Source organism: Dipodomys merriami, unplaced genomic scaffold (assembly GCF_024711535.1).
Source record: "Dipodomys merriami isolate MVZ:Mamm:240054 unplaced genomic scaffold, mDipMer1.0.p SCAF_6, whole genome shotgun sequence".
NCBI lineage: Eukaryota > Metazoa > Chordata > Mammalia > Rodentia > Heteromyidae > Dipodomys > Dipodomys merriami.
Genome location: NW_027206179.1, coordinates 13386635 through 13402243, shown reverse-complemented (window position 1 = coordinate 13402243; position 15609 = coordinate 13386635). Strand labels below are relative to the sequence as shown.

The 15609-nt window shown below is 52.4% G+C and overlaps 2 protein-coding genes across 7 annotated transcripts in view; one reads left to right on the top strand and one right to left on the bottom strand.

Moving 5' to 3' along the window:
* Cars2 (cysteinyl-tRNA synthetase 2, mitochondrial) overlaps positions 1-1664 on the bottom strand; it is a 28286-nt gene extending 26622 nt beyond the window's left edge. The window contains exon 1 of the mRNA XM_070002610.1: positions 1531-1664. Coding sequence (XP_069858711.1) covers positions 1531-1664 — 134 coding nt within the window. The remainder of the gene's footprint in view (positions 1-1530) is intronic.
* Positions 1663-7789, top strand: Ing1 (inhibitor of growth family member 1). Of its 6 annotated transcripts, none has more exons than XM_070002617.1 (3): positions 3008-3093; positions 6062-6144; positions 6666-7789. In XM_070002617.1, exon 3 carries the CDS (start codon positions 6737-6739, stop codon positions 7364-7366), a length of 630 nt encoding a protein of 209 aa, XP_069858718.1. In that variant the 5' UTR covers positions 3008-3093; positions 6062-6144; positions 6666-6736; the 3' UTR covers positions 7367-7789. The 6 variants fall into 6 exon arrangements, with proteins under 6 accessions (XP_069858716.1, XP_069858717.1, XP_069858718.1 ...); XM_070002619.1 differs by lacking the exon at positions 3008-3093 and adding an exon at positions 4441-4568; XM_070002615.1 differs by lacking the exons at positions 3008-3093; positions 6062-6144 and adding an exon at positions 1663-2002.
* The last annotated feature ends 7820 nt before the right edge of the window (positions 7790-15609 follow it).

Here is a 15609-nt window from a genome sequence, read left to right as displayed (position 1 = left end):
ATACTTGTGCCCACCAGGCAGGTGATCTCTCACGGAGCAACACCCCAGCCCAAACCATTTTAGGAAAAAAAAAAGTTTTAACATCTATTTTGCAAATCACTACTCTACAAAAAGCAAATCTACAACCCATGAAATTCTTCGATGTATCTTCAACATTAAGCACCTTTTCCTAATGGCATGTGTAAAACGCACGATTATGGTTTTATCTGTCTGTCTTCTAATCTTATATAGAAAACCACCTTGTGAAGGCAATCAAAAAACTGAATGTTCTCTGACGTTTTATCCCCAAAGGGCAAATTAGCTGTTTCGTGTAGGTAAATTCACCAGACTTCCAGCATGCAGAACACTGCGGCTGGCACGAGGGACCCCTAGTTGTGTGGTTTGTGTCTGTACAGAGTGGAGGCCAGGAACCCACAGGACCGCGATGAAGTCCGTGTGTAGGTGGTCTTGGTGACCCAGGCGGATGCCATGTGTGTTCGGAAGTAAGTTACTTTTAACCTTGATTCCTGAGCCCAGATGAACACTGCTCATGCTCTGCCTAACCGATCAGAAGGGCCCGTTCCCTCCATGCAGTTACATGATTGACTTCCGGGCTCTTAGTGGGGAAGGCAGGATTCTTATCCAGGGTCGTGAGTCCTCCCCGAGTTCCACGTCACAGGCTTCTCCTTCCACGTAACGTCATGGGGTCTCAGCTTTGTGGTGTGTAAAGTGGTGGCCAAGGCCTGGTTGTAGAAATGCAATCAGACTCCACTCCTCGGTTCTCCATTGGGCCGCCGGTGCCGGCTCCGGTGAACACCCCTCAACCCCCCCCCCCCCGCCGGCTCGTCAGTGTTGCCACCCCCCGTGCCACTCCTGGGCCCGCCGCTGCTCCAACCCCCGGTGCCGCTCTGTCAGCGCCGCGAGGTCCCCAGCGAGCCCCCTAACACCAGGACGGAAGCAGCCCGGGTGCCGGCAGGGACCCGCGGGTCCCTCGGCCATGCTGTTTTGCAGGCACTGTAAGGGTTAATCCGGGCTGTCAGCGGATCGCACACACGACTTCAAACAAACACTTCCACGCGGCTTCCAAAAGCCACGGGGCCTCACGGGCCGCTCGGCCCGTCACCGGGGACGGACACGACCTCGGTCGCAGCGGTGCTCGCCAGTTTGCAGCACAACACATCCAGGAGACCCGGACTGAAACCCGATCCGGTCCCCACGGCGGCCCGAAGGTGTGGGGGGCCTTGGGAGCCCCGCCCGGCCCTCCGATCGCCAGACGCGGAGACGAGGCAGGGGACGCGGGGGACCTGCAGCCCGGAGCCAGGCAGCACTTCCGGGAGCGGAGGGACCCGGAGGGACTCGCGGGGAACCGGCGGGGCCGGCAGGGCCGGCAGGGCCGGCGGGCGGAGCCGCCCCGGAGCTCGCACGGGACAAAGGCTGGCGCTCGGCCGCTGGGCGGCCCTGGGGGCGTGGCCTGGGCAGGAAGGGGGCGGGCCGGCGCGGCGGTTGTCACGGCAACGGCGCGCTCCGCTCCGGCTCTCCAGAAAGCCCTACCTCGGCCGCCCGAGAGGGAGGGGCGGGCCGCGGGGCCCCGCCTGGTGCCTGCCGGGGTGGAAAGCGCGCTCCAGTTGTCCGACCGAGGAGTCGGGAGCGAGGAGAAGCGTCTCCCGACGGCCCGCCCTTCGCATGCGAACGGCCCTCCACAGAGCTTGCCGCCGGGCCCCTTTGTCTCCAGCCCGTTCCAAACCGAGCTTCGGGAGGCGACACAAAGGGAGGGTGGTGGCGAACGACGCAGGCGCGAAAGCCGCCTTGGCTGCTGGGAACGGTGGTCCCGCCGCGCTCCAGGCTCCCTCCCGCGCGGGCCTGTGGCCACGGCCGGCCGAGTACGCATGCGCCCCCACTTCCGCCTCGCCCGACCACGCCCCCCCGCGTCCGCCTCCGCGGGAGGACCCCGCTCTAGTACTAGAAGCTTGGAGGAGGAACCCTTGGATGCCACGCCCTCTCACCCTTCTGATTAGACGCCGAGGTAAGGGCGACCACACGATTGGATGCGAGGATTGTCAGTTCTGCTCCAGGTCTTACTTATAGCTCTTTGCGAGGCGGGGATGGGGAGCGTGAGACTGCGGAAGCCCAGCTCTTTGCTGTTTTGCGTCTGGGTCTGAGCGGCTGAGGCTTGCGGTCCATCCGGGCCCAGGCGGGTCCTCGGCGGAATAGGCCGCCTCACGAGTCTCCTGGCCGTGTGCAGCGCCGCTCTGCAGCCTAGCCATGCAGGGCCAAACTCCTAGTAAAGTTTCTCCTGGCCTGCCACCCCAGCCCCGGAGGCCCCGCCGTTCCCCCGCGACCCTCGCCCCCAGCGAGGGTGACAGGCGAGGCCACGCCCCCTCGGGGGGCGGCCTCGCGGCCCGCCGCCCCCCGGCCCAGGACGGTGAGGGGCGTGAATGCGGCGGGGGCGGGGCCGCCTCCGGGAACGGGCGGGGGGGCGGGGTGCGCATGCGCGGTGCGCTCCGAGCCGAATGTTTCCCAAGTGTTTGAAACTGGTATTTGGGTTTTCCACGTTGGACAAGTGCGGCGCGGCGGGCAGCGGAGCGCGCCCTTCCCGCGGTCTGCCCAGCTCCCTCCCCTCCACGGCCCGGCAGCCGGTGGTTGGCGGTGGCCAAGGCGCTCGGCCTCTCGGGTGTGTGTGCGCGCTCGTACCCGCGGGCCCCCCGCGCCGCTCGCCGCCGGCGAGGGGGCCTGCGCGGCCGGCCGGGCGTGCGCCGAGAGCCTCCGCCACCGCGGCCCGCGCTCGCAGGCGCCGGGGTCCCCTCGGCCCCGGAGGCGGCGCGGCGGAGCCCGATGCGGCCGCCGGCCGGCCGGGCCGGAGCGGCGGGGGGGCACGGGAGGCCCGGCGCTTTGCATTTTGCAGGGCTGTTTTGAGGGGGGCGGGGGGGCGGAGGAAACGGAAAGCCGCGCGGAGTCGCCGGGGACCCCGGGGCTGAGCCATGTTGAGTCCTGCCACCGGGGAGCAGATCCGCCTGGTGAGCTATGTGGAGGACTACCTGGACTCCATCGAGTCCCTGCCGTTCGACCTGCAGAGAAACGTCTCGCTGATGCGGGAGATCGACGCGAAATACCAAGGTACGGCGGGTGATGGATGGGCGGGGGCGGCCGCGGCCGTCCATCGGTCCTCCCGGACCCGGCGCGATCGGCGGGCCGGGACGGCCTCGTCGCGGGCAGGAACAAAAGGTCCGGATCGCCTTTGATCCCCCGCGGTCCTGTGCGCCGAGCCCGGGGCACGGAGGAGGAAGGAGCGCGAGCAAAGCGCTCTTTGTAGTGGAGCGGCGAGGCGGGTGCTGCGGGGGAGGGGGCGCGGGGCTCGGCCGCGGCGGCGGGAGGTGGGGGGCTGCCGGGCGCGGGCTCGGCGCCTCGGAGGGGCGGCTGCTGGCCGGGGCTCCGGAGCGCGGGTCTGATCGTCGCCGCCCCCACCCAGTGCTAGATCTGTTACATAAAAGTATGGTCGGGGTCGCCCAGCGCCCCTGCCCAGCCCCCTCCGGCCCTCTTTCGGCGCTGGACCCCGAGTGTGGCCGACAGCGGTGTGGTTCGCGGGGGCCGAGGGCTCTTCACGGGTGCAGGGTGTAAAGGAAGAGGAGCAGTGCGGGGAGGGCGCCCTCCGTGCTGTGCTCGCGGGGTGCAGGCAGACCCCCGGCTCAGAGGAACGTGGCAGGTACACGGACCTGTGGTCCCCTCCCTACAGACCCGGCCCCCCCTCCACCCCCCCCCTCCGAGGTGGGGCCTTCGTACCCGCCGAGAAATGTTGACTGCTTGGGAAACTTGGCCGCGAGGTCAGGCAGGGCACAGAGGCTCAGGTTTGAGTGCAGATGTGTTTTGGAGTTTACTGATGTTTACATGGCTGCGCAGCAGGGCGACAGGAGAGTTGGATTGGAGGGAGAGTGGATAAGGGGCGTCCGCCTAGCAGCGCACCCAGATTGCGCGGGGAAAGCGCCCCTGCGCGCTCTGCCCGAGACGTCGCTTCGCAGCTCCTTTTATAGGAAGTCATTAGCATATTGCGGAATGTTCCGCCTCAACCCTCCTCTGATTGGTCGTGACGTTTCCATGGAATGTCCTTATCAGTCCGCTGCCGAGTTACTGGTCGCTGGGCCGGATGAGGGCGGGCCTTACTCTGTGACTGACTAGAGTCAGTATTTCCGCTGCCTTTTTTTCCCTTCTGGAAGTGGGGCGGGGCAGAAAGGGAGGTCGAGTTGATTTGAATGTCTTTGGCCTCCGGTCTTGGATTGGCTCCTGGCACTCTTGAGTACTGCGCGTTGATTGGCGCCCTGCCTGTCTCCGCCCCCGGGCTTCTCGATCCCCATAGGCGGCGACTGCCGGGACGGGGTGTACTATCCTCTTCCCATTGGCTGGATCCGATACGGCCGGATCCGATCTCCACCCAGCCCGGATCTTCACCGAGCCTGGCCTGTTTGCCACCAAGCGATGGCAGCTGCGGGCGCTCGAGCTTGCTCTCTGGCACCCCTTGGAAACCATGGGACTCGCGAGAGGCCGTACCCACTTATTTGGTGTCCCAAGGGGGTGGCTGCACCTGGCCAGAAGACAATGTGAGTGACCGGGGGTGTGTGGACCCCGTGGGGATCGTGGGGAGTGGGCGGCCTGGATGCTGGGTGCCACACTAGCCCCGGCTGCCTCGAGGCTCTGGAGGAAGTGGAAGCGGAGCTGGGCCGTTATCGCAGCGCAAGGCCGCGAGGGTAGGGTTTCCGGCCGCCGTCGAGGTGTCGTCCCAATCCCCCTGGACTGTTGCTCAGAGAGCCTGTCCAGAACCAAGCCTTGATCCGGGTCCTGAACCCAACCTGAGCTGGCCCCGGATATGTTGCTGGTTCCTTGGAGATAAGAGTCTCATGGAGTTGCCTGCCCTGGCTGGCTTTGAACCGCCGTTCTCAGATCTAAGCCTCCTGAGTAGCTAGGATCGTCGACGTGAGCCACTTACTGAGCTTTGGCACTTTGCCTGTACTTTTTAGTGTACGTTTTTGGAAGACAAAGGTCAGCAGCAGCTGAAGAATCGGCCAGACAGGACAGGAGCCTCAAGTGCAGCCTGGTGTTGCTGCCCTGGCTTGTTAACCCTTGTGCCCTGTAGACAGTACGTGTAGACAGTAGGTGACAGCATGCCTGTGTGTGCGCACGTGCTCACATGTGCTGGTCTTGTTTTGCCTTTTCTACTCATGACTCTTGCTAGCCACAGCTCCACTTCCAGCTTTTTGCTGGTTAGTTGGAGATTAGAGATTCACAGGCTTTGTTTTTTGCCTGGGTTGGCTTCAACCTGTGATCCTCGGATCTCAGCCTCCTGAGTATCTAGATTTACAGGTGTGAGCCACCAGTGTCTGGCTCAGAATTACTTTTTGGTGATTTTATGATGGAACATCAACTTACTCACAGGTGAGGCTTTGCCTAGAGGTAAACTTGCCAGTGATGTAAAAGAACCTATGTATTACTTAAGTTTAAATTAGTAGTGTGTTTGTCATAAGTTTTTGGAGTTGAGATCTGGGCAGGGTGAGGGGTAACATCTAGACATTGCTTCCACCTCCTCTCTGCCCCCCCCCCACACCCTTGCTGGAGAGTCTAATATCCTTGCCGTATTTTAAATGAGACTCAAAGATTTCACAATAAAACTTAACAGTTTACTGTTTGAGAAGAATAACTGGGGATTTTCTGTATATTTAAGTAGGCTTTTGGCAAAGATAGTTCCTTTATTTCAGATTATTTAACAGCTTTTTATTACTTGAGAAATTGTCTAATGGTACTTGCCAAATTGCGTTTTAAAATCACATACACAATATGTAGCCTAAGAGGGTACATTTAGTATTGAGGGTTTGTTGACTTACAGTTATGAAATTGGAATTACAAACAGTAGGTACAAATGTAAATTGCCACATATGTTTTGGCAATACTGACGTTTGAACTCAGGGCCTTGAGTTTGCTAGGTAGACACTCTGTTGTTGCTTGAGCTATACCCCCAGGCCCCCATTTTTGTTTCAAAGCAAGGCTATGCTATCTGATTCATTATTGCCAAACCATCACTTTTTTATTATTGTTTCAGACTTGGTTTCCTGTGTAGCCCAAGTTGACCTTGAAATGGAGATCCATCCACCCACCTTATCCTGCCAGGTTCTGGGATTACAGGTGTGACCAGCACAGCACAGCTTGCAACCATACCATTGTTTTTAGCCATACAGAGGAACCCTATGTTGGGGTGATCACTGATGGAGGCTCTAAGTCTGGGCCTCTGCCTACTAACCCTGATTTAACCTTATATGGGCCTATTGGCTCATTCTCCCATAGGGTAACTGGATGTTGATATGTTAAAGAGAATAAAGGTCTTGAATGATTACATATGAAGGAAATATAGGCCTAGTTGTTTTACTAGGAAAAAGGTTTGGTTTCAAGCTGTTCTCCTAACTTTGTCACCCGTGCGCTTGATGCCTCAGAGGCAGTTTTATGGTGGGAGTCATTTCAACATTTCTTTAGGAAATGATAGTCTATAGAAAGCCAGTACAATACTTACACTGGGAAGGTTCACCTGGGCCATTTCTGTCCCTTGCACTTACTTTAGCAAATGAAGTAAAAGCCTGCTTAATGGGAGAGCCCTCCCATTAAGCTGTGTTTGGAGCCTCAATGGGTAACAGTGTTGCTTTCACTTGCAGAGATCCTGAAGGAGCTGGATGACTACTACGAGAAGTTCAAGCGGGAGACGGACGGTACCCAGAAGAGGCGCATGTTGCACTGCATCCAGAGAGCTCTGATCCGCAGCCAAGAGCTCGGCGACGAGAAGATCCAGATCGTGAGCCAGATGGTGGAGCTGGTGGAGAACCGCATGCGGCAAGTGGACAGTCATGTGGAACTCTTCGAGGCCCAGCAGGAGATCAGTGACAGCACCAACAGTGGCAAAGCCGGGCAGGATAAGTCAAAGAGCGAGACAATCATACAGGCAGACAAACCGAACAACAAGCGGTCCCGGCGGCAGCGCAACCACGAGAACCGAGAGAACGCCTCCAACAACCACGATCACGAGGACCTCTCCACAGGCACGCCCAAGGAGAAGAAAGCCAAGACCTCGAAGAAGAAGAAGCGCTCCAAGGCCAAAGCGGAGCGGGAGGCCTCCCCAGCAGACCTCCCCATCGACCCCAATGAGCCCACGTACTGTCTGTGCAACCAGGTCTCCTACGGAGAGATGATCGGCTGCGACAATGACGAGTGCCCCATCGAGTGGTTCCACTTCTCCTGCGTGGGCCTCAATCACAAACCCAAGGGCAAGTGGTACTGCCCCAAGTGTCGGGGCGAGAGCGAGAAAACCATGGACAAAGCGCTGGAGAAGTCCAAAAGGGAGCGAGCCTACAACAGGTAGTTTGTAGCCCCGCGCTGCCAGTGCAGAGAGGAACATCTCGGTGGCGTGCTTGGCACTGCCCTGCGGAGGCCTGAGATTGTCAGGTGAAGGTTTTCACAGGTGTTCGCAGTGGGGCTGTCTCTACTGAGACACACGTGTAAGAAGACTGGTCTGGGATCAGCATTTTAGAACTAAAGATAGGTTTGAATGAAAGACTTGAGTGAGACTCAGACTGATTCAGGGTGGGGAGTGACTTGGAAGCAACCTAACAAATTAAATGTGGAAAGAAAAGATTTTATTTGGCTTGTTTTATTTTATAAAATAATGTTATACTTTATGTACAGTTTTGTGTTTTTTAATTAGCCAGGTTGCTCAAAGTACAGCATACAGTAATTTGTTTCTTGCTACCATAATGTATACCGATAAAACCAATTCAATAACAAAGGTTTAAAGTTCAAAAAATTATTTTTTAAAAAGGCAACTGGGTAAATTTTACATAACAGCTGTTTTATATACTGGCCTGTTCCCCTATGGCTATTTTTAAACGATTGGGTACCTTTTTATTAATTCACACTTAGGTGGTTTAGTCATGGAATTCAGATTATGAGTGTAGCCATCTCTGACTTTACTGAAAAGTATGTAAATGTGTCTTTCCAGAGTTCTCACTGTGCTATTGGAAGCTCAGCCCTGGTGCTGTTTTGAGGCCAAGGTGTGTTGCACTCTGTGTGTGTGTGTATGTGTGTGTATGTGAGAGAGAGAGAGAGAGAGAGCGCGCACACACTGCACACATGACAGCAGGAAATAAAGAAATGTGGCCAGTCTGTTTCTCCAGCAGTATATTTAACTTTAACAATAAAGCTAAAAAGTCTTGTCTTAAAAACATTTATATACCAGCATTTTAGACAAAGCCTTAAGCAAGTTGTGTATTGTGCTCACACTAATGAAGTAGAAGTTACCTAATTGCCAGCAGATCTACATATGTTTAGACTAGAGGTCAGGCAATGACTGGCCACCACCAGATCCGGCCCACCATCTGCTTTGGTGTGGCTTGTATGCCAAGAATGGTCTTTACATTGAATATGGTTTTAAAAGTCATGCTTCATGATACATGAAAATCATATGAAAAGCCAATTTCAGTGTCTATAAATAAAGTTTCTTTGGAACACAGCCCTCATTTCCTTATGTATGGTCTGTGGCTATTTTTGTGAAACAGAGTGGAGAAGTTACTACCCAAACTATAGCAGCAAAGCCAAAAATGCTTCTCTGCAGGACATTTGCCAACCTCTGCTCTGGCTGGCTGCTTGCATTGGAGATCCGGGCCCTTCACTGTCCATACTAGAGTCTGGAGTTTTCATTCCTGAGTGACGTGTGGTTTTCTCTAGCTGGAAGCGTGAAGACAGGTCTGGGTATGTGGAATCGCCAGACATTGGAGCATGTTCACCGATCACTGTGGCAGCTGTGGCACAGATTTAAATTTTGTTCACTGACCACTTTTTGTGTGTGTGGGCGCGTGTCCCAATATTGGGGCTTGAACTCTGGGCTTGGGTGCTGTCCCTGAGCTTTTTTTATTCAAGGTTGGTATTCTAATTGAGCCATAGCTCCACTTCTGGCTTTTTGGTGGTTATAGATACGAATCTCTGAATGGGCTGGCTTTGAACCATAATCCTCAGATCCCAGCTTCCTGAGTAGCTAGGATTATAGGCACCAGACATTGGTCCATGACCACTTTTTTGTTGTTTTAATTGGTGGTGGAGCTTGAACTCAGAATCTAAACCCTGTTCCTGAACTCCTTTTGCTGAAGGCTAGTACTCTACCACTTTGGGCCACAACACCACTTCTGGTTTTCTGGTGGTTAATTGGAGATAAGAGTCTTACAGACTTTCCTGCCTGGGCTGGCCTTGAATTACAGATGTGAGCCACTGGTGCCCAGCTATGAGTCTTTTACAATGACCTGTGCAGAGGTTTGTGTTTTAAGAAGATGCATGTTAAGTTGTGTTCCTAGCTGTAGTGAAGTTTCTAATAAGGATACATGGCTAGTCATTGTATTCTTCCTTTCAATTTTTTTAAATTGTTGCGATAAAGGTAATGTACAGGGGGATTACAGTTACCTGAGTCAGGTAATGAGTGCATTTCTTTTTAAACAATGTCACCTCACCCCTTCCCTCACTCTTCCAGTTTTTTCCTCCCATCTCCACCCACACTTTGTATAGTTCATTTTCAAAATAATGTCTAGTGAGTAGCACTGCAGCATTTCTTTTTTCTTTGACAAAAGTCAAAAGTTTGGATCTGTTCGTCTCAAGTCATTTATTCCAGTGGGCAGCAAGAAAATGTCAGGTAAGTCCTTTAAATAGTTAAGACTTAGGGTTGAGATAATTAGATGCGTGCAGACCTGGGCCAGGTAGGCACAGAAAGGGACAAGCTCTCTGGACAGTTGCTTCAAGATATGTATTATTTGTTGCATAATAACCAAGTGAAGAGGTGAATCTAGATGAAAAGTGTAACAGGTTCTTGCTGTGATGTAATACTTCATCTTGAGCTGGACCAAAGAGTCTTGGTGTGTTCTGTTCAGTGAATCCAGTGTACATGGAGGAGCTGCCTATCCTGGGCAGGAGCCTTGGCCAGCCCTTTCTACAAGGCCTCAGTGCCCAGCATGATGGACACCGGGATGGATGTAATGCAGCAGTGAGGAAGGAAAAGGTCATTTCGTGTTGATGCTGAGTTTTAGCATACTTTTTTTTTCTTTTTGGTCATTTGTGGGGCTTGAACTCGGGGCCTGGGCACTGTCCCTGAGCTTATGTACTCAAGGCTGTGCTCTACCATTTTGAGCCACAGTGCCACTTCCAGTTTCCTAGTAGTTAATTGTAGATGAGAGTCTCACGGACTTTGCTGCCCAAGCTGGCTTTGAAATGTGATCCTCAGGTCTCAGCCCCCTGAGCAACTGGGATTATAGGCATGAACTACTAGACCCCTGCTCATTTGAATTGTTTTTGTTGCCCAGGCTGACCTTGAAGAAAGATCCTTCTACTTGTGCTCATTGAATGCTGGGATTACAGGCATGCATCACCACATGGCTCCTTAATAACTTTGTTTTTGGTTTTTGCTTCCTTGTTCTCCTTTCTTCCTCACATGGCTATTAATCGCTTATTATGAGGTGCAGGCTGGATAGCTGCTGGCCAAAGGACAGACTTGTAAGGTATTTCAGGTACTGAGGCTGACCCAGAGGTATGGATGACATCCCAGGAGAGTGTGAGGATGGAAGAAGAATGAGCTGGATCCCAAAGGCTCCTAGAAAGTTACCAGTTAGGGACTGTGGATGTAGCTCGGGTTGAGTGCTACACGTGAGACAAGGCTCCGGGCCCAATCGTAGCACTGTGTGGAGAGGAACATGCATGTATGTGTACATATACATGCACACATACCATGCACACACATGCATACTTATATACACATGCCTATACAGAGAGTCACTGGTGAGAGAAGGAAGAATGTGTTCGTGTGTGTGTGTGTGTGTGTGTGTGTGTGTGTGTGTGTGTGTGTGTGTGTGTGTGTGTGTGTGTGTGTGTGTGTGTGGTTGTGGGGGTTAAACTCGGCCTGGGCACTGTCCCTGAGCTCTTCAGCTCAAGGCTAGCATTCTACCACTTGAGCCACAGAGCCACTTCCAGTTTTCTGGTGGTTCCCTGGAGATGAGTCTCATGGATTTTTCCTGCCCGGTCTGGCTTTGAACCTTGATCTTCAGATTTCAGCCTCCTGAGTAGCTAGGATTATAGGCATGAGCCACCGGTGCCAGACAAGAATGTGTTCTTGATGCAAAGCCACCTTCCATCACAGATCTGGTAATTCCTTCTGCTCTGGCCTGACAAAGAAGGATCATTGTTGCCCTCCCCTCCTCTCTCAGTCCTGGGGTTTGAACTCAGGGCTTTGAGCTTGCTGGGCAGGGGATCTACCACTTAACCTTTGCTTCCAGCCCTTTCGGCTTTACTTTTTTGATTTTGCTGAGCTGGACTGCAATCTTCTTACTTAATACCTCCCACATAGCTGGAATTGCAGGTGTGTACCCTGGCACCCAGTTTTTTTTGAGAGGAAAGTCTTGTTAATTTGTTCTGTGGACTAATGTCACACCTGTGATTCTCAAACTGGTCCTCTGGATGATCACCTTCAGAGGAGCTAGGCTTGCAGGCGAGTGCTGCAGTACACAGCCAGCGTTCCATCAATTTCCGTGACCAAAGCTTGTGTTTTCCATGCTCCTTGGGGTGTTGATGGAGCTCCCTTGCAGCTTTCTTCATTTTCACCCCAGAAGTACTTGATGGGTTCATTTGTTTTTGAAGTTTTATTATTTCACTAAGATTGATTGATTGATGGATTGATTGTCAGTCCTGGGGGCTGTCCCAAAGCTTTTTCAGCTCAAGGCTTGTGCTTTAGCACTTGAACCATAGCTCTGCTTTTGGCTGGCTTCTTTCTTTGGCATGTGTGAGTAATTGGAGATAAATCTCGTGGACTTTCCTGCCCGGGCTGGCTTTGAACTGGGATCCTCAGATCTCAGTCTCCTGAGTAGCTAGGATAACAGGTGGTGAACCATTGGTGCTTGGCTACTAAGATATTTTTTATGCTTGTTGGCAACAGATAAGGAATATAGTTGGAAATGAGTAAATAAGGTACATTAGAACAGAAAATTGAGCAAGAAAGGGAAGAAGGGCTGGACAGTGGTTGCTTTATGGCTATAATCCTAGTTACTCAGGAGACTGAGATCTAAAGATCATGGTTTGAAGCCAGCCCAGGCAAGAAAGTCCATGAGACTCTTATTTCCAATTAACTAGCAAAAACCTGGAAGTGGAGCTGTAGCAAATAAGGTCAGGAACAGCTCCCAAGTTCCGAGTTCAAGCCCCAAGTCTGGGAAGAAAGAAGTAAGTTACTGAACATTTCCTTTGTGATTTGTACTTTAAAATGGCCCTAAAAGTCACAGCGATTTGTTGTTGTTGGTGGTGGTGGTGGTGGTGGTCATGGGGCTTGAACTCTGGGCTTGTGCGATATCCCTCAACTCTTCAGTTCAAGGTGAGTGCTCTACCGCTTGAGCCACAGCATCACTTCTGAATTTCTAGTAGTTTATTGGTGAAGACTCTCATGGATTTTCCTGCCTGGGCTGGCTTTGCACCTTGATCCTCAGATCTCAGCCTCCTGAGTAGCTAGGATTACAGGTGTGAGCCACCAGCACCTGGCTGATTTTTTTTTTTTTTAATGCTTCAGCCAGGCACTGGTAGCTCATGGCTATAATCCTAACAACTCAGAAGGCTGAGACCTGAAGATCACAGTATGAAGCCATCCTGGGCATTAAAATCTGTGACTCTATCTCCAATTAATCAGCAAAAAGCAGTGCTAGCAGTATGGTTCAAGTGGTGAAGTGCCACGCAAGCAAGCTTGAAGCCCCAATACTGATAAAATAACCCCAGTACTGACAAAATGAAAACAAACAACAAAACACTTTTGGCCTTAGTGAGTATTCCAGGGAGTATATTACTAATTCTCAAATTCTGCTTACTGTATGACTTACTAAAAGAGTGAAATCTTGAGTAAAATCAGTAATATGTGAACTTATAATTGTGTGTGTATGTGTGTGCATGTGCCAGTCCTAGGGCTTGAACTCCAAGTGTGGGCATTGTCCATGTGTTTTTTTTGCTCAACGCTAGTACTCCACCACTTGAGCCACAGCTTTACTTCTGGGTGGTTTTTTTTTTGTTTGTTTGTCTTTTGGTCAATCATAGGGCTTGAACTGTGGGCCTGGGTGCTGTCCCTGAGCCCATCAGCTCAAGGTGAGTACTCTACCATTTGAGCCACAATGCCACCCCCAGTTTTCTGGTGGTTAATTGAAGATAAGACTCTCACAAACTTTCCTGCCTAGGCTGGATTTGAACCTTGATCCTCAGATGTCAGCCTCCTGAGTAGCAAGGATTATATGCATGAGCCACCAGGGCCGGGCAACTTCTGGCTTTTTTATGGTTAATTAGAGACAAGAGTCTCATGTACTTTCCTACCTTTGCTGACTTCCAATTGCATTCCTTGGATCTCAGTCCCCGAAGTAGGATTACAGGCATGAGTAGTTTTTCCTTTTTTCCTTCATAATTTTTCCTTTTTTCTTTTTGTTGGTCTTCTCTTTTTTGGCACTGAGGTTGAACCCAGGACGTTGCACTTGCTAAGCAAGTGCTTTGCCACTGAGCTGCATCCCGGCCCTAAACTTGTAATGTTTAATTCTGTAGGTGTGTGTGTCTTTCCCAGCAGCCTCTGCTGTCACAGCATCCATGATTGCAGTGCCCCCGGTGCCCGCCCACAGAGCCTGGGTGTTGGCTCCCCTGGCTCTCATGCTCCACTCTGAAGGGAACCAGGGCTGCTTGGTGCTTGGTCCAGGCAGTAGGTGGAGAGCACAAGCCAAGCCTGGCATCCTGTGTCTGCAAGTGAGGACTCAGGAAGGGGAGGGGGCGCATCAGGAGGCACAGGAGTGTCTCAAAGACGTATTTGCCACCACATAGGAGCCTCAAAATAAGCAAGGTCGGTGACAAATTATCATCACTGAATAACATATGCATCCACCAGTGTCTTCAATGTAATACGTAATGTATCCTCAACATAGAATGCAATGCCATTTGTAAGAGTGACATCTCAAGCCGGGCACAGGTGGCTCATGCCTATCATCCTAGCTACTCAGGAGGCTGAGATCTGAGGATCGTGGTTCAAAGCCAGCCCAGACAGGAAAGTCCATGAGACTCTCATCTCCAATAAAACACCAGAAAACTGGAAGTGGTGCTGTGGCTCAAGTAGTAGAACGCTCACCTTGAGCTGAAGAGCTGAGGTACAGCGCCCAAGCCCAGAGTTCAAGACCCACAGCCAACAGAAAAGAAAGGAGTGACAGCTCAGTAAAATCCCCAGTTCTGAGGGGTGGGCAGTCCTTGGCCTTCACCTCTGCCCAGAAGTTGCCTCACCATGGAGCAGAGTGTAGAGTCTTCCCCAGGGGACCAAGGCGGCCAGCCCAGCAGGGAGATGCACTGTGATCACACATCTCCTTCCAGCTCCCCCAGGAACACAGCACCAGTGTCCTGACTGCCAACACACCCTAAAGGCATGATGTAGACACCCCAGGCAAACCCACACCCAGGGATTCTTGCACAAAGCAACTGGGCTCTATCAAGGTGTCAGTGGCTTCATACCTATAATTGTAGTTACTCAGGAGTCTGAGATTTGAGGATTGTGGTTCAAAACCAGCCTGGACAGAAAAGTCTTGGGACTTACCTTCCCTTAACCACCAAAAAACTGGAAGTGGAGCTGTGGCTCAAGAGGAAAATTGCTAGCCATGAGCAGAGATGTGCAGGATAGCACCCTAGGCCCTGGGGTGGTGATGGGGACAAGTTATGACAGGAGATGTGGAAGATACTCAAGGAAGGGGACAGGCTGGCTCTGGGCCCGTCTTGGGTGCTGTGGGGAAATGAGTGCAGTGTGATGTGGCTAGACACGGGGTCAGCCCATGGCCGTGTACCCGTGCTCCTGTCGGTGGCTTGCAGGCTGTGTGGGCACTAGGGGAGGGTTTCTGGGAGGTGAGGAACCATGGGACAAGGGGAACTCCTGCTGGAAACAGTATGGCTCAGCGAGACATAGTGCACACATGGAGCGCAGAGTCAGCGCCATAGTACATAGGCTTAAAAGTCAGAAGCGTATGTCAGTGCCAGGGTTGGAACTCAGGTCTTCACACCCTTAGCTTGGCTTGTTTACTCAAGGCGGCACTCTACCACTTGAGCCACATCTCCACTTCCAGCCTTTTGTTGGTTATTTTAGAGATGAGAGTTTCACAGACAATTCTGCCCAGATAGCTTTGAACCATGATCCTCAAATCCCAGCGTGTTGAGTCGCTAGGATTATAGATAATATGAGACCTCGGTCCCTTTCTGTTTTAGAAGACTGCTTCCATTTAATCATATTTTTAATGTTGCTGAGCACCAGTGACTCACACCTGAAACCCTAGCTACTTAAGAGACTAAAATCTGAGGATTGTGATTCAAAGCCAGCCCAGGCAGGAAAGTCTGTGAGACTCTTATCATCTCCAATGAACCACTAGAAAACTGGAAGTGGCTCTGTGGCTCAAAGTGGTAGAGCGCTATCCTTGAGCAAAACGAGCTCAGGGATAGCGCCCAGACCCCAAGTTCAAGCCCCATGACTGACAATGATGAGGAGGAGGAGGAAAAGAAGGAGGAGGAAGAGGAGGAGGATATGATGGTATTTTAGTG